General features: G+C 52.1%; 1 protein-coding gene across 1 annotated transcript in view; it reads left to right on the top strand.

Moving 5' to 3' along the window:
• The first annotated feature begins 2,659 nt into the window (after positions 1-2,659).
• GRHL3 (grainyhead like transcription factor 3) overlaps positions 2,660-27,246 on the top strand; it is a 33,880-nt gene continuing 9,293 nt past the window's right edge. Inside the window, exons 1-12 of the mRNA XM_012750861.3 lie at positions 2,660-2,871; positions 14,935-15,121; positions 17,860-17,921; positions 19,431-19,776; positions 20,024-20,097; positions 20,539-20,692; positions 20,922-21,033; positions 21,780-21,874; positions 24,435-24,593; positions 24,965-25,043; positions 25,160-25,293; positions 26,879-26,913. Of these exons, the coding sequence (XP_012606315.1) occupies positions 2,855-2,871; positions 14,935-15,121; positions 17,860-17,921; positions 19,431-19,776; positions 20,024-20,097; positions 20,539-20,692; positions 20,922-21,033; positions 21,780-21,874; positions 24,435-24,593; positions 24,965-25,043; positions 25,160-25,293; positions 26,879-26,913 (1,454 nt within the window). The 5' untranslated portion in view covers positions 2,660-2,854. The remainder of the gene's footprint in view (positions 2,872-14,934; positions 15,122-17,859; positions 17,922-19,430; positions 19,777-20,023; positions 20,098-20,538; positions 20,693-20,921; positions 21,034-21,779; positions 21,875-24,434; positions 24,594-24,964; positions 25,044-25,159; positions 25,294-26,878; positions 26,914-27,246) is intronic.

Raw genomic sequence — 27,246 nt, forward strand, 5'->3', positions numbered from 1 at the left:
ATGGGTAACTTTTAGCACAGTGCTTGCAAACTACAAACACTAAATAAATAGCAGCCATCATTTACTGTCATTCTTGTGAATATACGTATTATGTTATATGTGATTGGTTAGTCTGTTTTTAATCTCTTCATAGAGAAAATAAGAACTGGGCCAATCCAAGGAGGAGAAAAAGGTGTCAGCCTCACCCGCCCCTGGGCCATGCCCATGCTACACAGGAATAGAAAACGGGCAGCAGCAAAGCTAGGGTAGTCTCTTTAAAACCTTGGCATCTCTGATTTGGACAGAAAGCCTAGAACAGCCCATGCCTCCTGACTGAGAGGTATAACTCCTATTGGAGGGGTCTAGTGACCTTGCAAACTGGCTCATGCCATCCCTGCCTACCTACCTCAGACCACTAGTCTGTCCTAACCGGGGGCACCTTCTGGATCCTTCCCACACGTGGAGACATAGAAACCCTCTGCCTCATGATTTGTTTGGGTCTCTGCTGATCTCTGAAGATGGGAGCGGGTGATGAAAGAGGCAGGACCCAGAGGCAGAGGGAGAAGACCCATTTAAAAAAGCCCAGCGAGCACGGACACGCCACCTGGAATCCCAGCCTCCCCCTGAGCCCAGCCAGCATGAGTCACCCCACAGCCCTTCGCCTGTGCGTTGCAACATAGCTGACGAAACTCCACAGCCTTCCACAAGGTGGGCAGACAGGTACGCACAGAGAAGCATGCCATCCATTGGACTGCAGCAAGCTCTGCAGTGACAGCTGGCACCAGACAGCCCTCCTGTCACCAATAACCAGAGCTCTGCTCTGGAATTAAACCTCAGCTCTAGCTCTACCACTGCCTAGCTCTGCACCGTGAGTAGTTTACTTGATCATTTTCTTACCTCAGTTTCCTCATCCATAAAATAGGGATAATGAAAGTGCCTACCCCCAGGGTTGTGGTAAAGTTTAAATGAGATAATGCATGTAAAGGCCTGGCGCAATGCCTGAGACTTGCAGTACATCGAGCACATACTAGGTGCTAGACACTGGGGCCCAACAGTAAACAACACAGACAAGGTCTTTGTTCTTATGGAGTTCACATTCCAAAGGAAGGAGAGATAGACATTCAATAATTAGAAAAATATCAAAAAGTCATAAGGGCTTTGCAGAGCACAAAATAAACTGGTATGATAGAGTGACTGAATATCCACTTTAACAAAAGTGAGTGGAGAGGGCTGCTCTGAGAAGTGGCTTTATTGGCAATATTATAACTATTATTTGCCAGGGTCCCCTGGGCTGCCCCAACAGAGCCTCCAGTGAGAAACCAAACTCAGTATCCCCTTCTCCACAGGCCCGCCTCCACCCCAAGAGGGCTCCTTTGACTTCTGACTTTACCCTGGAAAATCTCCGTCAGATTGGCAGGAGTAGCTAAATTCCCACTTGCCTTTCCTCTAAAGAGAACGGAATGAGCCAAGCTGAGGTTCCCAGGAAGACAGAGCAAAGAGGTAATTTGCCAAAAGGAGAAGGGGAGGAGAGAAGGGGGAAAAAAGATACCAAGATCTTCGGCTTAGATTTAATTTCAAACTAATCCTGGCGGAAGCTCTTAAAAAACCTCTAACATTCTCCTGTTTGTGTTCGTGGATATTCTGGGGTTTACCAACCTTGTTCATTATAGAAGACAGCTCACAGCAATTATTCTACAATTACTTTGTCTAACAGGCATCTGATTTCTCCTGAGTTCCCAATACAGAACGAAGCACTTAGAGCTTGTGAAATGACCAGCTGGCTAAGGCTTCAGAGGTGGCCAGCTTCAACTTTTCCATCCCTCCCGTGCTGGCCAGAGGTATGTGGTGTGCCCACACCCCATTCAGATCCGTATCACGCCAAATAAAAGGCTGCTCCCACCCTACTCCTCCCCTTCCCTGCCACCAGCACACACACACCCCCCAAGACTGCAAACTCCTCCAGAGTAGCAGCCCTGTTTTTTTGGCTTTTCTTCAGAACCCAGAGTGGGCCCTGGCACACAATAGGTGCTCACTGAATGTCTGTTGAATTGAGACCACTGACTTCAGCCCAAGGGGCAGCCAGACTTGGAGATGAAATGACTGCAGATCTGATCTGGGCTCTGACACTCACTAGCTTGTGCCCTTGGGCAAGTCACTTTACCTCTCTGGCCTCCGTTTCCTCTCTCATCTGTAAAGTGTGTGTGTTGGGGAGGAAGGAGGAAGTCATAATAAATCTACCATCGTGAGTTACTGTAAGAATCAAAAGAAATCACTTGAATAAAAGATTATTCATAATAAGATTTTATCTTTAAGGGGAAATCTCTGAAAAAAACAGAACTTCGAAAGAGACTCACCTGGGGAAGATTTGCTCTCTCCTTTGAGAATTCCCTAATGGTAGAGGAGGAGGAGGAGGAAAAGGAATTTTGGGGAGGGGGATGTTTCCTAGAAACAGGAATCAAGACTTTCTTTAAGCCAAGTATCTGTTTGTCCCTGTATTTTTCCTCTAGTTATCTCACTTCTTTCCAACCAACATTTTTTTCTCCTTCCCTCCTCCCTCATCTCCACCCCCCACCCCCTCACCAAGGACGGAATTGGCCAGCTCCACCCAGCCAGTCCCCCAAAGCTCCGCCCTGCTCGGAGGGCCAAGAGTTAACAGCTGCACCTGTTGAGGTATACCTGCAGTTGCCGGCACCTGTACTTGCAGCCAATCAGCGCCAGCGCTGCTGGGAACCTACCTGTCAGCAAAATCTCGACACTCAAACCTCAACATAAATCAAACACTTCCCTGGGCAGGGAATGTCTGTGTCAGGCAAGAATTAGAGACAAGCGGTCAGCGGAGTCTCAGTGCCGATCATCGGAGCCTGTGAGCAGGAAGATGTCGAATGAACTTGAGTGAGTAAACATCAGTGGATGCCTGGCGCTCTCTGAGCATGGAGGCTGGATAGGGTTTCCAAGACGGGGAAGAGCAGGGAGGCCGGCGCCAGGATTCCCAGAGCAATTTGTAAGGGTAAATGAATGGGCTGACGATCTTGCTTTGGCGTGTCGAGGCAAGCCCTGGTCTCGAGCTAGAGAGCTGAGTGTTTCCCTGGGAAAGTAGTTTTTCTCTTTCTCTCTGCTGAGCAGTTTCGAGCCAGGTAGGAAAACACAGGACTGAAACTGAGGTTTTGGCACCACTTTTTGATACTCTGAAGGGGCCCTGGAAGTCAGAGACAACCCCAATCCTATCGAAGCTTTCTCTCTTCCTGCCAAAAGGAACTTCTTTGAGGTGGTTCTAAGAGCTGTCTTAGGCAGAGAGTTGGATTTCTCTAAAGGGACTTGTTTGTTGGGTTAGAATCATCCCAAGTGGGAAGGTTACCGTGTGGTGGTTAAACGTGCATTCTGTAGTGGGCTTGACCTAGGTTCAAATCCAGGCTCTGTCCCTCACAAGCTGTGAGATCTTGGACGAGACATTTAACTTATCTGAGCTTCATTTTCCTCATCTGGAAAATGGGTACAAAAATGCTTTGTAGGAATTCTTAAAAGAGTTTAGTATGATAAAGGCTGTAAAATGCTTAGCACAGAGACAAGATCTAAAGATGCGTTCAATAAAATGTGGTTGATTTATTCAGAGGCAGCTCTAAGACTGGGGAGGCTGAGAAGTGGTTTTCAGTGAGGTCACCTCAGTTGCCTGGCGGGATGCATGTGCCTTCCTGCCCACATCTGAAATTTAGGGTCCTGACCGATGCTGACCTTGACCACGGAGCCCTTGCTTGGGGTCCAGATCTCAGAGAAGGTGGGATGAAGCTAGGATCTGGGCTGCTTTCGCCTGGGTTCAGGGAGCTGGCAGGAGAAACTAGATCTCTTAAATACAGACTCTCCTTTTCCTGCCACCCTCAAAGGTGAGTGGGCAGAAGAAAGGGTTGAACAATCTTTTTTTTCTAGCTACTCAACAGATTGTTTTAAGAACTTGAAGACCTGTGGGCAGAGCAATCGGTGGGTCCTGATTGCAGACAGGATTTTATGTTATTAGCTAGCTCTTGGGTTCTTCTGGGTTGGCCAATTATGTTCACAGTACAAGCATCGAGGTTAAAAGGCATTACATTTCTTTTGAATGAATTTTCTGGGTTGACAATGTGTTGACAATTGGACCACAACTAGAATAAGAGTAGGAGCATTGGCACTGACACCCGGGTTCGAGTTCCAGCTGTCACTTATTAGCTGTGTCATGTTGGACAAGTCACTTCATCCGAGCCTCAGTTTCTTCACCTGTAAATTGCAGTTTATAGTAGCCACCCACCTTCAAGGAGTTGTTAGGGGATTCAACAATTTTAGAATAGTGATTGTTTTTAAGCCGGGTAGGGAGCAAGCTAATAATACAATTGTTACTTCATATAGAAATAACCAACCAATAAGTATTTCCAAAACTCTTGCTTCCTATCTTCCCATACTTTGAACACACAAAAAGTCTTGATGTGTCTCCATCCCACTTAGATCTGCTGGTTAAAACTGCAGACAATCTATTCATTGCTGCTCCTTAGGTGTTGTGTGTCCTGAAGCTGGGTTACTAGCACTGAAAGGTTTCCTGCTTTTCTCCTCCCTAATGAGTTGGATTTGAAGTCAGATCCGCTGACAGTTGAGGCTTCTCTGTTTGGGGTGGGGTGAGAGAAACCTGTGCCTGCTGAGTAATTGCAGGCAGGCAGGCAGACTCCGAAGCTACCATTAGAGATTACAATAGCAGAGCCTGGGGGCTCAGCTGCCCCTACTGATATGGGGGAGGGGGGCACCAAGTGCTTGGCTTGCAAGTTTGGAGCTGTTGTTCCCTAAAAAGTGCCGAGTTAAGAGGAGTCCCTGACCCTCAGCTTCCTCATCTGCACGGTGAGGGCTATGGACACCTACCTGTCAGGAAAAACAGTGAGCTCCCATATGTGGACCACCCGGCCCCGTGAAGCCCAGCCCGATAACTAGGCCTCGGGCGGACGGCGGCACTTCCATGGCTGGCTCTCGAGAAGCAGGGGGCCCGGGCGGTGTGGTTGGAAACCAGCTCGAGGTGGCTGGCAGGTGACGAGCGCCCGGGGCTTTCATGTGGTCGGGCCCAGCGCCGGGCGCGTCCGCAAGCCGCTCCGGGTGCCTCGAGCCCGCAGCCTCGCGCCGCCCGGGGCCAGAGCGGGTCGCAAGGGCTGCCGGGGCGGCGGCCGCGGGCGCCGGAAGTCGCTGCCGCCCGCCCTCCGCCCGAGGAGGACAGCTGGCGCCCGCGCCCAGGGGCCCTGGGGGCCTACTGTGTGCCGGGCACTGTCGCGACCCTCCCCTCCAGTCGGGCGTCGTTTACAGCCGAGGCACGGGGGTCGCGCCCAATGAAGGGACCCGGCACGTAGTAGGTCTACGGGACGGAGGCGGCGCCTCAGATCCGACCCCGCCGCTCGCTCGTCCGCGGTGTGGGCCCCGCCGCGGCGGGCAGGAGTCTTCTCTCCCGCCGACCCCCAACCCACCCCGGCCTCGGAGGGGCGCGACCGGCTGGGCGGGGGGCGGGAAGCCGCGGCAGTCGTGAGCGCGGCCGGGCGGCCGACGGCCTATCTGATCTCGGGAGCGCCGGCTCCAGACTGCCTGGAGCGCTGAAAGAGTTAACCAGGAACGCCGCCCCGCTGTGGTTTTGTGGTCGAAACCATGATTGCCAGGAGCAAATTTTTGTCGTGCACAAGGTGTGTTATTAAAAGTCGGAGTTACGCTGCTGGTGAATGAAAAGTTAAAAGCCCTCATTGAGCTCGGGCTGTAAAACCGGCGGCCTGGGCCGGGAGGCCGAGAGACAGCCCTAACGGCGGCGGCCGGCCGCGGGCCTCCTGCGGCGCTGCGGGCTGCGGGGAGGGGGCGCGCGGGCGCCCAGGGCCCGGCGGCCAGGGCTGTCCCCGGTCTCCGCAGGGTGTGGCCAGAGCCCAGCGGGTCCTCAGAGCTCCCCCACTGCGGAACAGGAGGGAGGAAGGGCAGCAGGGCTCGAGCTTTCTTTGGGGTTAAAACAACAGTGACAGCCAACCTTTATTGGGCCCTGACTCCACATCAGACATTGTATGGAGTGCTTGATAAATACTGGATCTCCTTTAACCCTCCAGACAACCCAGTGAGGAATGGGAGTGTAAATGCAGTTTTGCAGGAGAGGAGACCGAGGCTTGGCTCAGGCTTGCCACGGAAGAGCTGGAATCTCAACCGGGAGGCCAGGACAATGCACCACAACCATATGCCACCCTTCTTCCTATGTAGTTAGACTTTGAAAAAAGACGAAGCTGTTCAAAGGGCTTATCTTTGAGTGGAAGAATGTAGATGAAGTCTATTTTTTGCCTCCTATTTTTCTGTAGGTTCCACAATTTATAAACTTGTATTTTACAAACTCGTGTGACTTTTGGAATAGGAAGCAAGGTCAGAGGGAGTCATTTTTATTAAAGAGAATTATTGGTTCACCTATAACAGTGTTCTCAAAATGTGGTCCCTGGACCAGCATCATCATCATCATCATCATCATCATTGCCTGAGAACTTGTTAGAAATGCAAATTCTCAGCCTCACCTTAGACCTACTGAATCAGAAACTCTGGCGGTGGGGCTCAGCATTATTTGTTTTAACAGGCCCTCCAGGAAATTCTGATATGTGTTCAAATTTAAAAACCATTGGCCAAAACTGTGGTTCCCAGCCACAGTTGGGAGTCGGACCAGTACCACTCCGAGGCCTCTTAGGATCCAGGCTGCAGAGCTCCCTGCCTCCACCACTCTCCATCTGTGGAAAAATTGTCTTCTATGAAACTGGTTCCTGGGTGCTAAAAAGGTTGGGGACTGCTGGCCTAGAAGACCAGACCGAGGCCGGGCGAGGTGGCTCACGCCTGTAATCCTAGCACTCTGGGAGGCTGAGGTGGGCGGATTGCTCGAGGTCAGGAGTTTGAAACCAGCCTGAGCAAGAGCAAGACCCCGTCTCTACTATAAATAGAAAGAATTAATTGCCCAACTAATATATATAGAAAATTAGCTGGGCATGGTGGTGCATGCCTGTAGTCCCAGCTACTCGGGAGGCTGAGGCAGAAGGATTGCTTAAGGCCAGGAGTTTGAGGTTGCTGTGAGCTAGGCTGACTCCACGGCACTCACTCTAGCCTGGGCAACAAACGAGACTCTGTCTCAAAAAAAAAGACCAGACGGAGGATTGAGAGGTAGGAGGTTTCCCCAATCCACTATTGTCCTGCAGTATGGTTGCTGAGTCAGCAGACTGAGAGTTTAGCTCCAGGGGCATACCTGTGTTTAAAGCCCAACTCTGCCACCTATGGATTGGGTGATTTGGATGAGCTCTTTAACCTCTCTAAGTGTCAGTTTCTGCATGTGTGCCATGGTGATAAAAACACCCACCTCCCAGGGCATGTTTGAGAATGAAAAGTCACAAGGCCTGACTGTATTAAATTAGTTCCTTTCCCTTCTCTTGCCTTCTCTCCTTTCTCTGAAACTCAGTTTTCCCATTTTGTAAAATGCAGCAAATAATCCAGGCTGGCTGCCTCTCTGTTCCTTTTGCCTCCTAGAAAGGTCAGGACAACTGACCTAGTGAAAATCATGAAGGGAAATTATCTTCCTAATATTTGGTGTTATTTCACTAGGCCTTTCCAGGAAGTCAGCGAAAATTGGGAATTTTCGAGGGCAGGGACAGCAAGCATGGTAGTCACCTTTGTGTCCCCAGTGCCCAGCACATGGCCTGCTACACAGTAATCCCCAATGAGTGTTTGTTGAGTGAATCAGTGAGTGAATGAATGAAGGGATGTGGCACCCTGGGTTTAGAGGTGGATTTCAACTTCTTTCATACCTCAGTTGAACAATAGAGGGGGGGAGGGAAGGAAAATTGGACAAGAAACAAAGAGGACAATATACCATGGAAGAAAAAGTCCCATACAGGGAAGAATTTTTCAAAGGGGAGAAAGTTAGTTTCTGGTGTAATTAGAAAAGGGCGCATAATTAATTTCCAGGCAATTAAAAGTGTTTGCTGGAGCCTGACCACCCTCAACTTACCCATCTGGATCCAGAGGAGAAAGCTGGTGGTGCTTGTTCCTCTTAATCTGGAAATTTCCAAGTGTCAGGTCTGATTCTGCTGGTTAGGAAGAGATGTTCCATTTTATAGGTAGAAGAAAGTGAGGCTGTGAATTGTCATGCAGTTTGTTGGGGACTACCCCACAAAGTGAGTATTAATGATAATAATAGTTCATTCACATCATTATGTGCTGCCACTATGCTGACGACTTTACCTGCATCTTCCAACTTCACAAAGTTGTAAAGATCAGCTAAGACAATGACTAGAAATTGTTCAGCCAGCACCTGGCAGTTCGTAATGCTTCAATGAGCACTAGCTATCATAATAATTCTGTGAGGTTATTCCTCTCATAGTTACACATTTTATAGGTAAGAGAACTGAGGCACAGAGATGTCATGTTGCTTGCCTAAAGTCACACAGCTAGTAAGTAGCTGAGCTGGAACTCGAACCCAGGTCTGCTTAGCTTTGGCGCCCACCCCCATAACCACGAGCTCATACTGTTTCATTCCAACTGGGGTTGCTACAGAGCCATACCCCACACTCTGCCTTTTCCCCAATGAGGCCCCCAAATGAGCCCCCAGCCCATGTGACAAGGCACATTTCACAACCTGTGCATCCAGAAACCAGATGGGCCATTGGCAGGCACAAGAACCCTGGGGCACCCCTGTCCTGCCCCGGGAACACCTTGCATAGGGCTGACTGAAGGATGACTCTTCCGTGAGCAGTTGTGGCAGGGCCTCCCTGTGGGTGATTAGTGAGTGTGATTGATCACTGCTAATGAGGCTGGGTGGCTCACAGCAGGGTTTGGCAAGTGGTTGACTGGGTGTTTCTGAGAGTCAACACCCTGCTCAGGTGGCCCCTGGAACTCTTCCTCCTCAGGCTGAAGGGAAATGGGACCTAGCTTGCCAGGTACCTCCTTTGGTGGGTCTCAAGTCTACCCCCTTTGTTGGTGGGTTTTCTGCCACCTTCTGCAAAATTGAATAAGAGTCCTTTCTTTTGCATCTGTGAATTGCTGAGATGCTTATGATGCAGGGCAGTGTTTGAATTAAGCACAGGACATGAAGTTAGGAGGCTTGAGTCCCAGTCCTGCTATATGCTGTGTGTCTTTAGGCAAGTCCCTCCCTGGGAGTGGCTTTCTAAGGTCTCTTTTTATCCTAAACTGCTAGGATTCTAACATAAGATAAAGGTCTCAACTAATGGCTGAGACAGCATTTACTTAGTCTCGCTGGGAGTTTTAAGTTAGCCAGAAAGCAGTGGGCATTTCGAGTCAGAACGGACTTGCTGGGATGAAACCCCACTAGGCTTTCTCCATACTGGTGCCCAGAATGATGCATGCTGGAGTCAGGAGGCTAAGAAGCTGACTGGGCATGAAGCAGCTGGTACCACACCCCTTCTGTGCTGTGGGCCCAGAGCGACCTGCTGGGGAAAGGCCTCACTCACCCTAGAGTCGCTGCCAGGGCAGTTTGCACATCCCACAGGCTGGGGACAATAGGCCACGGGAAGCGAGGCTATCAGGTAGACCCTTGAGCACCTCTCTCTTGATCTTTTTCCAACTCTCTCCCAAATGGAGGAGAAGGCAGACTGGGAGGCTTGGAGGAGACAGTTTTGTGAAGGTTCTTGATGCTGGGATCCAAAGACCTCAGTTCTAGGCCTGATGCCATGGCTCAGTTTTTCTTGCTATCAAATGGGGACAATCATATCTTCCCTCCCTACTTAACAGGGGCGTTGCAGGATCAGAGGTGATGACAGGTGTATGAGAAGCACATTGAAATATATAACATGCCATGCAAATGTGAGAGATTATCTAATCTCGGATGTGAGTTTCCTTCTTAGTGGGCTGGCCTTCCTTAAAACAAAGCAACATATGCAAAGCACCTGGCTCACACCTGGCACACAGTAGGCAGACAAGCTCTGGGAGCTGTCCCAAGCTGATGCCTTTGATCGTGCTTTGCTTTTTATCTGGAAGGTCCAAGGTCCTCCCCACCTATCTCCATTCTCCTGCTTCCTCTCCACCCCTCTTCTCAACCAACATCCATCACTCTCCTGAGTTCAGGCAAGCTAGAAGTTCTGATTCTTTTTTTTTCTAGCTTTCTTCATATTAGCTGTTTGTTTTTGTGGTCATGTCTGTCTTGTTGCCACTAAAATGTAAACTTTATGTCAGCAGGGATGACCTCGTCTTATTCTCCTAAGACAAGTTCTGGCACACAGTAGTTACTTGATAAATATTTGTTAAAATGCTGGATGGATGGCTACGGGGATGATGCCACCTGGGTTTATTGCTTTTCCCTCTCTATTACATCCCGTCTTGGAAACTAGTGGTTTGATGGAAAAGTGACCAGTCACAGAGTTCCCAGGCCAGATCCCAGGAGTCTTGGATTTGTAACTCATTCGGCCAGTCCCAGGACAGGAGGTCACCTAACATCTCTGCTGTCTGTTTCCTGGTCTGTAAAGTAGGGATAATAACACATCATGTATGTTGGGAGGCTCCATGAGATAATGAATGAAAGTCAAGGCAGGGTGTTATTATACTGTCTCTTGTTTTTGACACAGAACCTGGTTCACAGAAGGCTTGGAGGGGGGATGATAATTTAAGAACCTCAGACAGAATCTCCCTTTGCTCTCATTTGGGGCTTCTGTGATGATGGTGATGATAGCTATTATGTACTGAGTGATTACCCTCTGGCAGGCTTTAGGCTAAGCGCATTTCTTACGTTAATGCACTTAATTCTCCTAACAACCCATGAGATGAACCCTACTCTAAAGTAGCCACCCCTGGTGACTCTCCATTCTATTACTATGTTCTAATTTTCTTCACAGCACTTATCACTCACTAAAATTAACTCATTTACCTACTTGTTTATGGTCTATCTTCCCCAATTAGACTGTAAGTTTCATGGGAGCAGAGCCTTATCTGTCTTGTTGTTGGCCAGTTCCCCAGTGCCTAGAAGAGTCCCTGGCTGGCACACAGCAGATGGGAGACCCATTTAACAGATGAGGAAGTGGGCTCAGAAGGGCTAAGAGCCTTACCCAAGGACACATAGTTACCAGACCCATGGGCTGCGGCCCTGGAGCTGCTCCCCGTGCTGTGCCCTGGTAAAGAGGTGATGTCACAAATGTTCCCCAGGGCCAAGTCCTCTGCACATCCCCTCCTCCCCCATTTCCCTTTCACTTTCTGATAGCTCAGGAGTTCTATCTTGGACAAGGACACCAACAGAGAGTTGACCATATAGGTTGGGGCGTACCTGGTTTCCCCTCTCTGTTCTGGCCATATTGCCCATGAGTAGGACTTGCTCCTTGGAACACTTTTCACATTGATCCACTATCAGCTCCTGGGATAACTTTTTTCTCTCTCTTACCCACTGGGTCTTCAATTCTCCTTTTCAATCTTCAAGAAAGCAGAGAGCCGAAAGTTCTTGGATTTTAAGATTTGACACACAAGTCAATGCTAATCTTATCCACTGTCAAGAGCCAAAAGTTCTTGGATTTTAAGATTTGACACACAAGTCAATGTTAACCTTATCCATTGTCAAGACTTTCTAGAAGCCAAATGCATAGTCTTGGAACATGAGGTTGATTGGTGGCATGAGCAGGCCTGGAGACCAGGACAATAGGGCATCCAGTACCTAGCCACAAACTCTTGCAGTCGTCAGCTTGCCTTCTTACTTAGTTCCTCCTGCCTTGTGTGGGTGGGAAGTTCCTTTCTACCCTGCAGCAGAGAATTGGTTCAATGTGTATCAGAGGAGGAAATTTTCCAGAATAGGAAAGCCTTCTAGAAAGGATACTAGCCCAGGGGTTAAGGGCTGCATTGTGCAATCCAACAGGTCCAAGTTCAAGTTGAGCCTCCATCACTTATTTGCTGAGAGACCTTGAGCAGGTGATATTTTCTGTTTGAGTCTCAATTTCCCCTTCTGCAAAAGGGGATGATAACTCCTGTCTCTCAGGCTATCGTGTGCAGTAGATGAGAGGACACAGGAACAGCTGACGCTGTGTCTGCCTGTGGGAAACGCTTAAGGTGCAGCAGCTGCTGCTTGTCAAGGAATCAGACTTTGGGGTCCTAACAGGGTGGATCCGAGACCCTTGAGGCCAGAAAAACCTCCCTGTTGGACAGCAAATGTTGTATGTTCTTTTGTTTCTGTGTGGCTTTATTGTTGTCTTCTAAAATTTATTTTTTAAAAAGGTAAGATAACTCATAGCTCATCAAAACTGTTAGTGGTCATTCCACTAACAGTCAGCAAATTGGGGCTCTAGGCCCAGATCTGCCACTGCCTTGCAGTGTGACCATGTCTTGCACCCTTTGCAACTGCTCATTGTCTAGCTGCATGCTGGCCTGGAGCATAATAATGGCTGTGTATATTAAGCACTTGTATGCCAGGCACAGTTTTAAGCAGTTTTCTTATGCCAACGCACTTAATCCTCATAATCTGATGTGGTGGGTGTTTTTATTAGGCTTATTTAACAATGAGGAATGGTGCTAAGCACTGGTAATCCTGGTTGATCAGGGGCTAGAGGACTATGCACTTACTTCCCTGCTGTTCCCAGGCCTCCTTGCTTTGAGAATTCTCTTTGGCCTGGGTCTCTTTGGCAGGGGTCAGGGTGGCCCCCCTGGGCTTGCTCGGTAAATTCCTCTAGCCCCAGGCCCAGGAGGCAACTAGGCGAGACCTATTCTCACCTCTGCATCCTGAGGACCCTTGATTTATAGCAGCAGAAACTCAGGGTGTGCCTCGCTCTCCACGCCCCTAGAGCAGGAAGGTTTCTGTCATTTCTCTTTCCTGTGTGACAGCTCCCTCTCCTTCTCCTTCTCAGAGCCCAACTCCCCACACCCTGGGGCCCAGTGGGATGGGAGACACTACCCTGGATGAAGCCCCTGCGAGAGCTGCCACTTCAGTGTGCCTACGTCTGGCCTGGTCTCAGACTCTGTTCCCACTAGAGTCTGAGAATGTGGGCCTGCGCAGCTGGGTGGCAGGCGGGCACTTGTAGCAGCATGATTTAAAGGTCCTTGGCCACTCACAAGTCTGCCACCACGTTGACATTTTACCACTAAAGCATTTTTCTGCGGTGGCAAAGATTGCCCTCCTGCACACGGAACACGGTGTGTCTGAGTGTAAGTGCTGGCTTTGGTGCTGGATGAGGCTCAGTTTAAGTCCTGGTTGTATCGTGGACTAGCTGGATGATCTTGGGCATTTTCTTTCTCTCAGACTCAGGTTTCTTCACCTTTATAGGTGAAGCAAATGGTCCTTCCCTTGTAGTGTCCTTGTGAGAAGGGGCTAAGGAAAGGAGAGCATCTGTGTACACGACAGTCATGCCAGTGCACTGGGCACCAGGAGACCGGTCAGCGCCCACTTCACCTCTGGGCTCTCTCTTCCCAACCTGGACAACCCCATCTTCTTATCCCCCACTATCCTTCACACACTTTATTTTCATTCACTCTCAAATGAATACACCCCCTCGGATGCCTTTGCTTAAGAGTGTATGCTTTAACAGTGACTCCTCAAAATGTGGCTCCCAGACTATCAGTGTCACCTGGGAAGTTAGAAATACAAATTCTCAGCCACCCTTCACCTGGTGAATCAGCAACTCTAGGGGTGGGGCCCAGCAATCTGTGTTTTTTAAAATTAATGTTTTAAATTTATCATTGACATATAATAATTGTACCTATTTATAGGGTACAGTGTGATTATTCCAATGCATGCATACATCGAATGATCAAATCAGGGTAATTACCATAGCCATCACTTTAAACATTTGTCATTTCTTTGTGAGAATAACATTCAAAATCTTCTAGCTGTCTTGAAATAGCCGCTGCGTTGTTCTTTGCTATAGTCACCCGCTGTGTAAGCGGTCTGTGTTTTAACAAGCCTTCAGCTAGAGTTTGAGAACACTACTTTGTACCACAGCACCATCCTGCAGGAGCGAGAATCCCCTCGAGGCCACTCTCCTACTGGGACCTCGGACCACTCCTTTAACTTTTCTGAGCTTTAGTTTCTTCCACTGCAAAATAAGAATAATAACAGTACCTGCCTTACAGGGTAGTTGTGGGCAGTAAGTGCGATGATAATTCATGCAAAGTGCTTAGCTCAGTGCCTAAGATACGATCTATGTTCAATAAAGAGCAGAGATTACTTTTACCACCATCACCATTATTCTGTATTATATCCCCACCCCTACCCGCCATATCTCAGTGAAATAATCCCCGGTGCTGAGTTTTCCCAACTAAAATGTCTGCCTCCTGCAGAAAGCCTTTCCTGATCGCTTACCCTCGAGCCCACGCGGCTTGTCTCTTGAGCGACGATGCCTTGTATTTGTCCAAGCTTCTCAGCACCAGTGCCCAGGGCCTGCCTGCCTCTGAGTGCCCTGCTGCAGTCGACTCCAGCTGGGGGCCTCTGGGCAGCTGCTCTAGCGCCCTGCAACAAAGGCTCCTCCGAAATGCCATTTCCCAAGACCAGGTGCTGCCGCAGGGCTTCCTCACCCTGGCGCTCTCGGTCATTGGCCGCGCTTTCTCCTTGGCTTGAAGCGCTCTGCAGCCTTCTGTGTCTTTCACGGTCTTGAGGACTTCTTCAGAAGGACTCGTGATGGGTTATCCAGAAATTGTGTCGTTACCACATTGCAGTTTGTCGTTTCGCTTCCCATCCGTTGCACTAATTCCCCTTGCATAAGTGTCCACTGCGGAAGTGTTCTGTTGAATCCTCTCTGTAGCTTTGCAAGGTCAGGCTGATGGTCCTCATGCCGTACATGAGGGAACTGAGGTCCCAGGTCTGCAGCTTCTACGTGGCAGCAAGCTCCAGAGTCTGTGTTCATTCTGTGCCCCACACTGCCGAACAGTTTCTAGTTTCCAAAGCCAGTAACTCCCAGAATTCCTTGGCATTGGCCTGAGGCCGCCCATGCATGGACCTTCCTCTGGGATGGCATAAATTTGACCCTCCTTACTTGCATTCAGTTTCAGGTCTGTGCGGCTGCTGAAGAATGACCCAGTCAACTTCCAGAAGTTCCCCTACACTAGTGAGGATGAGGCCTGGAAGACGTACCTGGAAAACCCCTTGACGGCCGCCACGAAGGCCATGATGAGGGTCAACGGGGACGATGACAGCGTTGCAGCCTTGAGCTTCCTCTACGATTACTACATGGTGCGTTCGCCCCTCTGGGCGTGCCCTGTCTGAGTGAACCCGTGTCTTGGCTTTCGGGCCTCATGGCTCAGCAGCCCACCGTGACCACCCCGCAGGCCTTTGCACACGCGGTTCCCTCTGCCTGGCACCCTCCCCTATCCCTGGCTAAAGCCTATTCTCAGCTTTGGGTCTCAGCTTAAATGTCACCTCATTCATTCGTGGGAGGGAGGCTTTCTTGGGTCTCTCCTCTGGGCCTCCTCTGGTCACCCTTAGCAACCACCATCATTATCCTTAACTCTGTCTTTAGAAACTTGCAATTTGCACATCTATTTCTCTATCTCCCTCACGAGGCTGAGCTCTTGGGGGGCAGGAACCACACTGTGATCATCATGGAGTCCCCAGCACGCCACAGAGCCCGCCACACGGTGCACAACACGTACTGATTGAGCGCGTGAGTCCTGACCACCCCTCGCCTTGGCCGAGCGCTCTCCGTCTCCGCAACACCCCCATCCCACTGTCTTCTTTCTGGCCCTCAGATCACACCAGTTTCCCTGTCTTCCCCACCTGCCCCACTGGCTGAAACATGCCTTCTGCTCTTTAACCCATTCCCTTCCTTCGGGGCCCTTCCCAAGGCCCAGCTTCTCCCAGAAGCCGTCCCACCACATCACTTCTCCCTCCCCCGAGCATCTTACTGCCCTTCCTACCCCTGCTGCCATCATGTCTTCCATTGTTCTGGAATTATTTCCAGAGCCTTGGCCTTGACTCTGGGGCAATGTCCGTTTCTAGGAACAGGACTTAGGCCCTTTATTGGGGCCATGGTAGGAGCCAGAATTCTAGGTCTGGGTTCAAACCCCAGCCTGGGATTTATAGGTTGAGGTTGGACCATAAAACAAAATCCAGCATCATCTGCCCTGGGCGAGAGGCCATTCCCAGGGCCAGAATGGTGGGGACAGGCTCTGAAGGGGACACCCACAGTATTGGTTCTGGTGAAGTACAGTGTCTGGGTGAGACACACCTGCCCTGCCCTCCCCCTCCCTCAGTATTCCAGATCCAGAGCAGCCCTGTGGATGGTGAGGGCATGGTCCGATGGAGCAGAAAACGTGAAACTGGGAGTTTGAGACCTGGTCCTGCCACAACACAGTGCTAAAGGCATCCACTTAACCTTTCTTACTGAATGCCTGGCACTGTGTCAGGCTCCTTCCCTCGTACTGTCCCATGGAGAATGGTTAAGAGCCCAGGCTTTGAAGTTGCTAGATTGGATTAGAGTCCTGGTTCTGGCTTTATCAGCCTTAGGGACAAATGAGTTAGAAAGTTCTGTGATATAGCAATAGTATAATTATAATCGCAAAAGGGCATATATTTATATATTGCTGTCCATGTGCTAGATGCTGTTGTAAACACTTCACACAATTCCTGAGGTTGGTATTTCTATTATTATGTCTGTTTTTACAGTTGAGGATATGTGATCCAGAGAGGTTAAGGTATTTGCACAAGGTCACACAGCTAGGATGCAGTAGATCTAGAAATTGAACCCAAAACTCTGGATTCAGGGTCATGCTTCTAAGCACTAAGACAATAGAGTCTCTCTGAGCCTCAGTTTCCTCATCTGTATAGTGGGATAATATCAGTAGGTAGAGTGGTTGTGAGGGTTAAATTAGAGATTGGAAGGCACTTGGTACAAGGCCCAGTATATATGAAGTCCTCTATTAAAAAACATCAAGGGGCCGGGCTCACACCTGTAATCCTAGCTCTCTGGGAGGCCGAGCCGGGCGGATCGTTTGAGTTCAGGAGTTCGAAACCAACCTGAGCAAGAGCGAGACCCCATCTCTACTATAAATAGAAAGAAATTAATTGGCCAACTAATATATACAGAAAAAAATTAGCTGGGCATGGTGGCACATGCCTGTAGTCCCAGCTACTCGGGAGGCTGAGGCAGGAGGATCGCTTAAGCCCAGGAGTTTGAGGTTGCTGTGAGCTAGGCTGACGCCACGGCACTCACTCTGGCCTGGGCAACAAAGCGAGACTCTGTCTCAAAAAAAAAAAAAAAAAAAAACATCAAGGGCCGGGCGTGGTGGCTCACACCTGTAATCCTAGCACTCTAGAGGCCTAGATGGGAGGATCGCTTGAGCTCAGTAGCTCAAGACTAGCCTGAGCAAGAGCGAGACCCCGTCTCTACTAAAAATAGAACAACATTAGCCGGGGAACCAAACATAGAAAAAATTAGCTGGATGTAATGTTGTGCCCCTATAGTCCCAGCTACTCAGGAGGCTGAGGCAGGAGGATTGCTTGAGCCCAGGAGTTTGAGGTTGCAGTGAGCTAGGCTGATGCCACAGCACTCTAGCCAGGGCGTCAGAGTGACACTCTGTCTCAAAAAAAAAAAAAAAAAATCAAGTATTATTTTTATTAACATTCATAATCCCCTTAAGTAGGTGTTATAATTCCCCACTTGACATATGAAGAAACTGAGTCTCAGAGAGGTGTAGTCATTTACCCAAAGTCACAATGCCTTTTGAAATGGCAAAGCTAAAACTCAAGCCAGGCCCCTGACCCCAAATTCCATGCTCCTTCTTTCTGCTCTCTAACTTGGGGCTCAGACTAATGATGGATAGAGCTCCTGCCAACGCGAAGGACTTATGGGTTTTCTGCAAGGGACGGAGGTTGCTCCCCTGCCTGGCCAAAGCCCCCGGAGGGGTTGAGGTTCCTGCCAGCCAGATCTTAACCAAGAGCTGCGAGTAAATCCTTCCTTCCTCTCCTCTCAGGGCCCCAAGGAGAAGCGGATGTTGTCCTCCGGCACCGGGGGCAGGATGGACCAAGGAAAGAGGTGAGGCTTGCCAGCACCTTCCCTGCACCTTTGCCCTTCACCCTCACCTCTACCTCGGGGCTCTCGGCACAGCATTACTTACCCATTAGGCACGGGGCCGGGGGAGCGGGCAGCGCCCAGGACCCGCCACACATTGCATTTTGGGGCCCACGAAAGTGTTTTAGTCTCTTTTAAAATCCGAAGGAAAGATTACCATAATACTTATAATTAATTTATCAATATATTAATTTAAAAATTAATATAATGCATTTTAAAATATTTTTCAAGGGGCCAGTGAAGGCAGAAAAGAGCCTAGGGCCCATGCAAGTTATAGTGAAACTCTGCTAGAAGACCACACACACACACACACACACACACACACACTCACACACACACACACACTCACACACACACACACACACACACACACTCACTCTCTCTCTCTCTCAAGTGCCTGCAGGCTGTGTGGGCCTGAGTTTACTGAAAACAAACTTCAAAGCCTTCCTAGTGGAAATGCCCTGGAGGCAGCCTTTCTGTCCCAGCTCCAAAACCCTCCTCCCTGCAGCCTCTTGGGGAGGGGACATCTGGGTTCCCGTATGTCTCCCCCCAGCTTACTGGGCCTCTGCCTGGCATCAGTGCCTCGGGGCACCAATGTTCCTTTCTTTCAGAAAGCAGGCCAGGCCATGCCCATGGCTAGATGGGCACTGCAAGGACCTTGCCCCTCTTTCTCCACTTTCTTCTTCCCGGCCAACCGGGTGACCTCTCAAAACTGACGGGTAGGACCTCTGGTGGGAAGCCTTCTGGGCCCCTCTCTGCCTTCCGGAAAATCCAAACTGCTAAGGCAGGTGTGCAGCTCTTCCTGTAAGCTGGCATGAGCGTGCAGCTGGCTCGGGGTCATTCCCCCCACTGCCAGGAAGAGTGGGAGCCTTTCTCAGAACTAATTTGTAGAAATGTTAGCTCTTCTGATTACAAAAGCAATACCTGTTTCTTGCAAAAGATTCAAACTTATACAAATGTATCAAGTAAAAAGTAAAATTTTCCTATAATCCTATACCCCTGTCTACCTTAACCGTTTGGGGTGTATCTTTCCAGACCTTTTTCTAAGCATATATTAACTGCACGCACAGATGCACACTGCCCCTGAGCCTGTACACACCCCCATGGCGTGACTCAATACGGTTGTTTTGAAGTGGGAACATTTTGAAACAGGGACATTTGACTGTGGCTGAGAAGTAGATGACTAGACTTTCAGTTTTTCAAAATTAGCAAGTACTATAATGGGTGAATCAGATGTTTCCCCCTAACCCTGAGCCTGTACTTGGTTCCATTCTTGACACCCTCCTCCCTGCTCATCCCTGTGACCCACTGGCCTGCCACAGTGTCTTGCTTCACGCGTGTTGGGTGGGCCGAAATGTGACATTGGATCCAAGAAGGTCAATGCGTCTGTGTGGGGTCCCCCAGGCTAGCCAAGGACCCCTCTGCCCCAGAGAGAAGAAGTTTACTCACTCGGCCATTCCTCTCTCTTTCCAGGCACTACCTTGGCATGGAATATGAGACGGACCTCGCCCCCCTCGAGAGCCCCACACACCTCATGAAATTCCTGACGGAGAGTGTGTCCGGAGCCCCAGAGTACCCGGATCTGCTCAAGAAGAATAACCTGATGAGTTTGGAGGGGGCCACGCCCACCCCTGGCAAGGCAGCCGCCCTCCCACCAGGCCCCAGCAAGCTGGAGGCTGGCTCTGTGGACAGCTACCTGTTGCCCAGCAGTGACATGTACGATAATGGCTCCCTCAACTCCTTGTTCGAGAGCATTCATGGGGTGCCGCCCACGCAGCGCTGGCAGCCAGACAGCACCTTCAAAGATGACCCACAGGAGGTGAGAGCCTATCCTCGTGCCACTCATAGCATGGATGTGTTTGTGCATGTGCAGGAGAGAAGACAGTGAAAAGGTCAGGGCTTTGGAATCGTGGAAGAAAAAGTCCTAGAGCTGAGGCATGGCTGTCGTGTGCTGTTGTCCAAGTTGTGCACTGCACAACCTGCACAGCTGTATATGAAGACCCGGGCTGAGGCCCCCACAGCCTGACTGTGGCCATTTATTCTCTTGTGATTTTGTTTCTCTGCAGTCACTACTCTTCCCAGATATCTTGAAAACATCCCCAGAACCCCAGTGTCCAGAGGACTATCCCAGCCTCAAAAGGTAAGTTGGCCCCATGGATCCTTGGCCACCTGGGCACTGGCTACAGACGGAGCCCCAAACTGTCCTCAGAGCATAGTAGGCAAAACTCGCTGGATGAAAAGCAGGGAGTGAAGGCTGATATAAGGAGAGAGAATGATTTCTATGTCCCTTTCTTGGGCCATGTCAGGGAGCTCAGAGCTTGCCATTCGCTTCCCCTGTGGCTTTGTCACCCCTCAGGGGTCCCTCCAGTTTTCACTGGGCGCTCATTCAGCAGGATGTGGCCCAACAAAGCCATTAAATAGAACCTCCAAAATGTGGAAACTGAGGCCCAAGGAAGCAAAGTGACTTACCAAGGTCACACGGCAAGCCCCTAACATAGCCTCAGGCTTCCTGCCCCACCTCACCCTGGGATCCCGCCTGTGAGCCCAGCCTCACTGTCCTCCCTCCCCCTCTTCCCTACAGTGACTTTGAATACACCCTGGGCTCCCCCAAAGCCATCCACATCAAGTCAGGCGAGTCGCCCATGGCCTACCTCAACAAGGGCCAGTTCTACCCTGTCACCCTGCGGACCCCAGCAGGGGGCAAAGGCCTTGCCTTGTCCTCCAACAAAGTGAAGGTGCGTTGGCCCTGGAGCAGCTTGGGGAGAGGGTGGAATGGGGCAGGACACGCCTGCCAATGGGGCCAGCCAGGGCTCCCAGGGAGACACTGTTTGATAGTAGCCCATTGCCATGGGGCAGGGAAACTGAGACAAAAGGGCAGGGCTGCTGGACCTAGGCTCTAGGAAAGGACTGAACTACCTGGGTTCCTCCTGAGGCGGGGGTGACAGTACCCTCCTGTGCTTACAGAGCGTGGTGATGGTTGTCTTCGACAACGAGAAGGTCCCAGTAGAGCAGCTGCGGTTCTGGAAGCACTGGCATTCCCGGCAGCCCACCGCCAAGCAGCGGGTCATCGACGTGGGTGAGAGCCCGCCCCCTCCCAGTCTCTCTCCTCCCCCCACACCAGCCAGGCCTCTTTCTTGCAGCACCCCACTTCCCCAGCCCCCTGTGACCTCTGTCTCCAGGTCAAACACTGGGGGGTTGCAGGGATTTGCATCTGTTGACGAGAAGCAGCCTCCTCTTTTCTGTATTGCTTTGAGATAAACAGGGCCCTGGGCTCCAGGCAGTGTCAGATAAAGAGGCCCCTGAGATGCTGGGCTGTTCATCCCCATCAGGGGGCCCCTGGAGACACAAAGGCACAAGATAGGCAGCAGGGAGGGGGGATTTGGAAAGCTCGGGGCTCGGCACAAGAGCCTTCTCTGGGAGCTGGGACCCTCGGGCTCTGTCCACAGGTAGGGGCAGGGGAAAGGCCCCTGTGTGTCCCTGTCCTGAGCCCTGAAGCAGGTGGGAGGCTCAGCCTACCTCAAGTCATCAGCTCCTAGCTCTGTCACTCTCTTCCTGGTTGTGACCTATGTCAACCCCCCTTCCTGAGCCTCAGTTTGTCCAAGTGTGAAACAGAACGAGGCCAGCTCCCCCGCCCGCATGCAGTGCTGGTTTCTGCTCCAGAGCCGTGTGTGCTGGCGAACGCGGGACAAATAGGGGACTGCTCAGTGACCCGTCTTAGAGGTCAGAGGGCCTAGAGTGAGGCCCAGTTCTTAAACGTCTCCTCCCCAAAGCACCCCCAAATCCCTCCTTCCTGACTCTCCCTCTGGTCTCCTGTGGTTCCAGCTGACTGCAAAGAAAACTTCAACACTGTGCAGCACATTGAGGAGGTGGCCTATAATGCACTGTCCTTCGTGTGGAACGTGAACGAGGAGGCCAAGGTCAGTGCTGGGGGCAGCGTCTGGGATGGGACTGGGCTGCCTGGAAGCCCCCATCCTAGGGGACAGGCTTGCCTGTGCCTGGGACTGTGGCATTTGCTCCGAAGAGAGCACTCACAGAGGAGCCAGGGTACAGAGAAGGGTGGAAGCAGGGCCCTGGGGCCAGATAGGCTGGGTCCACACCCCAGTCCTTCCACTTACTGGTCCACAGCATGAATTTTTGGACCAGTGCTTAGTCTCTCTGAGCCTCAGTTTCCTTGGCTGTAAAACAGGAGCAGAATCAAAGCACCATCTGATAGGTTGTCATGAGGATCAGGCGAGGAAGGTAAAAGGTAAAACACACACCTGGCACATAAACAGTGGCTGTGGGGATTAAATCAACCCACCCATTTACCAGATGGTAAAACTGAGCCTTGTGCAAGGTCGCACAGCAAGTCATTGATGACACCCAGGTTTTCTGACTTCTGGGCCAGTGCAGAAGGCTGCAGGGGAGATGCTAAGGAACCTGGTGAATGAGGGCTCAAATCCCAGTGACCTCACTTCTCTGAGCCCGAAGCATAGGAACAGTAATCTGCCTGCTAGGATTGCGGTGAAGATTCTACAAGATCATGCACGTCTGAGAGACCAAAACAGTAGCAGCCCCATCAGAGAGGCCCGCGAGACAGGGCCTCTGGCCATTTGTTCACACTTGTAGTTAAGCTGTGAAGATTCTTCCAGCCTTAGTGCTTGAGCCCAGCTCTGTCTTGGCTTCTCATTCTAGAGAGCTGGCATCACGGGAAGGGCACTGGTCTAACAGTCGGGAGCTGGGTAACCTTGGGCCTGTCCTTTCTCCTCCCTGGCCCAGGCTTACCTCACCCACCAGGCTGGGTCCAGCTCATCTCTAGGGCATTTCGGCCTGGACGGCTGGGAAGCTAGCCCCTGCCTCCTGCCTGCTTCGGCAGCCTGAGAAAGTGGAGGGGAGAGAGCTCTGACAACACAAAGGAAGGCACAAAGGCAGGGATTATGATTATTCAAACAGACGCCAGGGGCTGGAGGAGGAGGAGCTGGGGCCTCTGCTTCAGGGAGTGGGGAAAAGTTTCGTGGGAAGGGAGAGGTGGGTTTCGGTGGGGATTTTCTCACGGTCTCTTAAGCCCCCAGGCGTGAGTTTTCTCAGGTGCAGCTGAGCTGGGTGGGGGCTGCAGGAGGGCTGGGCGGGCGGAGGGGAGGTATGTCCGGCATGCACCTGGGGGCCTGGACCCCAAAGCCGGGGAAGGAAGGGGTCTGCCCAGGCGCTGTACCCCACCTCCTATTCAGGTCAGGGTCATTTCCAAGGGAAATGTCCCAAAGACCAGGGACCACTCTGGAGGGGGTGGTCCCATGGAGCCCATGGAGAGGTCCAGTGGGTAGACAGTCACCAGGTGACCTTGCCAGGGCTGCCATCAGCCAGGCATAGACTTTAGGGTGAGACTTGATTTCCAGCTGTCCCTCTCATGACAACAGTCACAACACGTGCAGCACATTAGGTGGTCTCCGTACCCCGACAGCCACACAGATAGGTTTCATCATCCCCACTTTACAAATAAGGAGACTGAGGCTCAGTGAGGTTACAGGATTTGTCCAAAGCCACATGGCTAGTGAGCAGCGGAGTCCAACTTCCCACCCCAGCTCTGGGCGGTCTCCCCTCCAGGCTCACTTTGTTAGGCCACCTGGCCTGACTCCCTGGGGGAATGTCCCTGCTCAGAGCCTCCATTCTCCCAGCTGTAAAGTGGGGGTGACCAGGAGGGCTGCCTTGCTGTGCATGGGTGGGATCGAATGCGTGGAAAGAACTTCAGAGGGTCTAGCGATGCCTGGAGCGGGTGGAGTAGATGGGCTGTGTCCTACCCTCTGAGCCTCCGGGCCAGCAGACGTGTTAGACGTGTGTTAGAAAGACGTTCATGAGGAAATGGACTTTATGGTCATAGACATGTTCAGGCTTAGGGCACACATGGAGGAAGCTCTGCTCTCTGAGCCTCAGATTTGATTGCAGTCTCACCGAATTATCACGGCACCACTCGTGAGCGCTCACTATGCACCAGGTGCTGCTCTGAGCTTCCCAGGCGTGATCTCCCTTAACCTTCACCACGGCCCTATGGAATCCGTGATAGTTTCTCCCTGGATCCGTGGGGTGGTCTCCCAAAGCAGGGACGAGGGCGTGGCCCTTGCCAACCTCCTTGCTCTGAGTTGCAGAGAAATGAGGCTCTGGATTTTAAGCTCCTAAAGGACCCTTGATATCCCTCCCAGGGCCCGGCCACTGGGCTGCCCTTGGCAATCCATGGGGAGCTGTATGCCCAGTGGTGAGGGGCTGGGTTTGAGTCTGGGTTCGGACCCCAGCTCTACCGCACACTGCTGGGTCACCTTGGGAAAGCTGCCACCGTCTCTGAGCATCTGCTCCCCATCTGTGGAAGGGGTGGCGAAGCTTGTCTTCCAGGGGCTGCGTGAGGCTTAAGGGTGCTCACCAGGCACACAGGAGCCTCAAACAGCGCTGTGGGATGGCGGGGCAGGGAGCCGGGCGGGCCACTGACCCAGCTCCTCCTCCTGTCCCCAGGTGTTCATCGGAGTCAACTGCCTGAGCACAGACTTCTCCTCACAGAAGGGGGTGAAGGGTGTCCCCCTGAACCTGCAGATTGATACCTATGACTGTGGCTCAGGCACTGAGCGCCTGGTACACCGCGCGGTCTGCCAGATCAAGATCTTCTGTGACAAGGTGGCTGGGGCAGCAGACCCTCTGCAGGGCCCTGGGAGGGAGAGGGGCCAAGCCCGACACTCACCCCCTCCCAGCCTCTCCGGGCATGTCTGTCCCTCTCTGCTTCTCTCTCTGCCCCCTCCCCCACTCCTCCTCCTGTTTCCTCTCTCCCTTCCCCTACCTCTCTCCCTCTCTCCCTCTCTCCCCCTGTACTGACACCTCAGGCAGGCAGGGCCGGGCTGGGCCAGGTGGTGGCACCTTCCTATTTGCTGGTCTTGCTCTGGGCAAAAAGCAGGACCAGAAGCCTGGCCCATGAAGATGCAGAGCAGCGGTTGTGAACGTAGCCAGCCCCTCCCCGGCCTTCGGTGACCCCATCCCCTTCTCCCCTGCAGGGAGCCGAGAGGAAGATGCGGGATGATGAGAGGAAGCAGTTCCGGAGGAAGGTCAAGTGCCCGGACTCCAGCAATAGCGGTCAGTGGGGATGGGCCCGGGGCTGGCTGGGCTGGGCAGGGGTGAAGGGCAGGAGACCAGAGGGGCAAGGAAGACCGCAGGGACCCCCGGGCACATGGGCTTCATTTTCCCATCAGGCATCAAGGACTGCCTGCTGTCGGGCTTCAGGGGCAACGAGACCACCTACCTGCGGCCAGAGGCTGACCTGGAGACGCCGCCGGTGCTGTTCATCCCCAACGTGCACTTCTCCAGCCTGCAGCGCCCTGGCGGGGTGAGGGCCGCGGCGGGCTGGGGAGAGGCCGAGAGAGGGTCCGGGCCGGGCTGGGGCCTGCCTTAGCACAGAGCAGTGGGGAGCAACCCGCCAGTTTCAAACTCAGACGGTTTCAAAATGAAAATGCCTTTATTGGATCCCAGGGGATTAAAACATGCGTATATGGCTACGTGACTTCAGTGTCCTATTGTGTTAGAAAGACGTTCATGAGGAAATGGACTTTATGGTCATAGACATGTTTGTTCAGGCTTAGGGCACACATGGAGGAAGCTCTGCTCTCTGAGCCTCAGATTTGATTGCAGTCTCACCGAATTATCACGGCACCACTCGTGAGCGCTCACTATGCACCAGGCGCTGCTCTGAGCTTCCCAGGCGTGATCTCCCTTAACCTTCACCACGGCCCTATGGAATCCGTGATAGTTTCTCCCTGGATCCGTGGGGTGGAAATAAAGGCACAGAGAAGTTAGGAAACCTCCTGAGACTACACGGCTAGTGACAGGGCCAGGGTGTGGCCTGGAGCTTGGCTTCAGAGCCTGCGCCCCTGGCGACCACCGGCTGCTCAGGTGGGCCTGGCCGAGCCCCTTGCAGTGCTGTCTCGCTTCCCCGTCACGGCCGGCCTAGGACTGGGCTTGCCCCCTTTGCCAGGCAAGGTCCCATAGCAAGTCCGTGGCAGAGTCCGACCCCAGAGCCTGTCTCCTAGTTTGCTTCCACTTGGAACAATCTGACCGTTCCTTGAGGCACAGCTTGCCGCCGTTTCAGCATTTGCAGAAACAAACCTTGGTGTTCAAGGTGTGTTTAGTGTATTGATTTAGGACAACAAGGTGGCCTATGGAGCTGAAAAGAGCAGCCAATGCTAACGTAGCTCTTGGCACAGGCTGAGCACCTCCTACCACCCTCCTCTCCTCTCCGCCCTGCACAGGGCCCTGTTAGCCCTTCTGTCTCTGCTCTTCCCACCCTCAGGCCCCAAGCAGGGGTGGCCACTCAGGACTGAGGCACAAATTGACAGCTAATCTGTAGGGGAGGAGGAGAGGCCATCCCTGCACGTGGGAGCCTGGGGGTGGAGAAGCTCAGACAGCAGCAGCAGAGAGCGGGTTTGAGCCCTGACTCTGCCTCCCACCATTGTGTTACCCGAGGAGGCGCCTCACCTCCCAGGACTGGCAATGGCCATGCCAGACCACACAGTGCAGCCCCAGTAGTGTCAGAAAGAGCACCTCTTCCCTCGCCCTCTCGGCCTCAGCTCTGATGCCTGGTTGCCAGCTGCAGGACCAGCTGCAAGGCCAGCCCTTCTGGGCGTGCCGGGGCCCAGGCAGGCTCAGGTGGGCCCTGCTGCTCTGCCCACACGGCTTTCCCGCCTCCGTGTGCTCACTTGAGTGCCTGACTCACCCAGCCCGGGCTGGATGATTCCTCTCCACTCAGGATCTCAGGTCACTAAAGGGGACTTGTATGAGCAGAATGGGCTAGAAAGGCATCAAACAGCATCCTCCCCTCCCCACCAAAGAATGTTCCTTCCAGAAAGCCTCCAGCAGCTGAATGCTCCTCTCCTCTTCCTGAGTGTGACGATAAAACGTTTTTCTCTTCGTTGCAGGCTGTCCCCTCGGCAGGACCCAGTGGCTCCAGCAGGTACGGAGGGAAGGAGGGCCACCCCTCCCTGCCTGTGCCCTCTGCCACCCCACCGCCCCCAGCCCCCCATCCGCCTGCTCCCCCAGCCAGGGCCTGGGGCCAGAGGAAGAAGCCACCAGACTGCCCCCAGCCCCCACGCTAGATCCACGCTCCTTTCTCCTTTCTCGCTGAAACTGCCTGGGTTTTTACGAGTTTGTTTTATGTGCAAAGTTGGCGAATCTCTGGCGAGACAGCCGCCTGTAAAAGGGGAAAGGAAAAGACTCTGCGATGGTGCAGATTCGAGAGCCAGGAGGGAAGCTGAGCTGCAGGACGTGGGGGCTGAGGGCCCATCTC

The sequence above is a fragment of the Microcebus murinus genome, chromosome 2 (assembly GCF_040939455.1).
Source record: "Microcebus murinus isolate Inina chromosome 2, M.murinus_Inina_mat1.0, whole genome shotgun sequence".
In the NCBI taxonomy this organism is placed as follows: Eukaryota; Metazoa; Chordata; class Mammalia; order Primates; family Cheirogaleidae; genus Microcebus; species Microcebus murinus.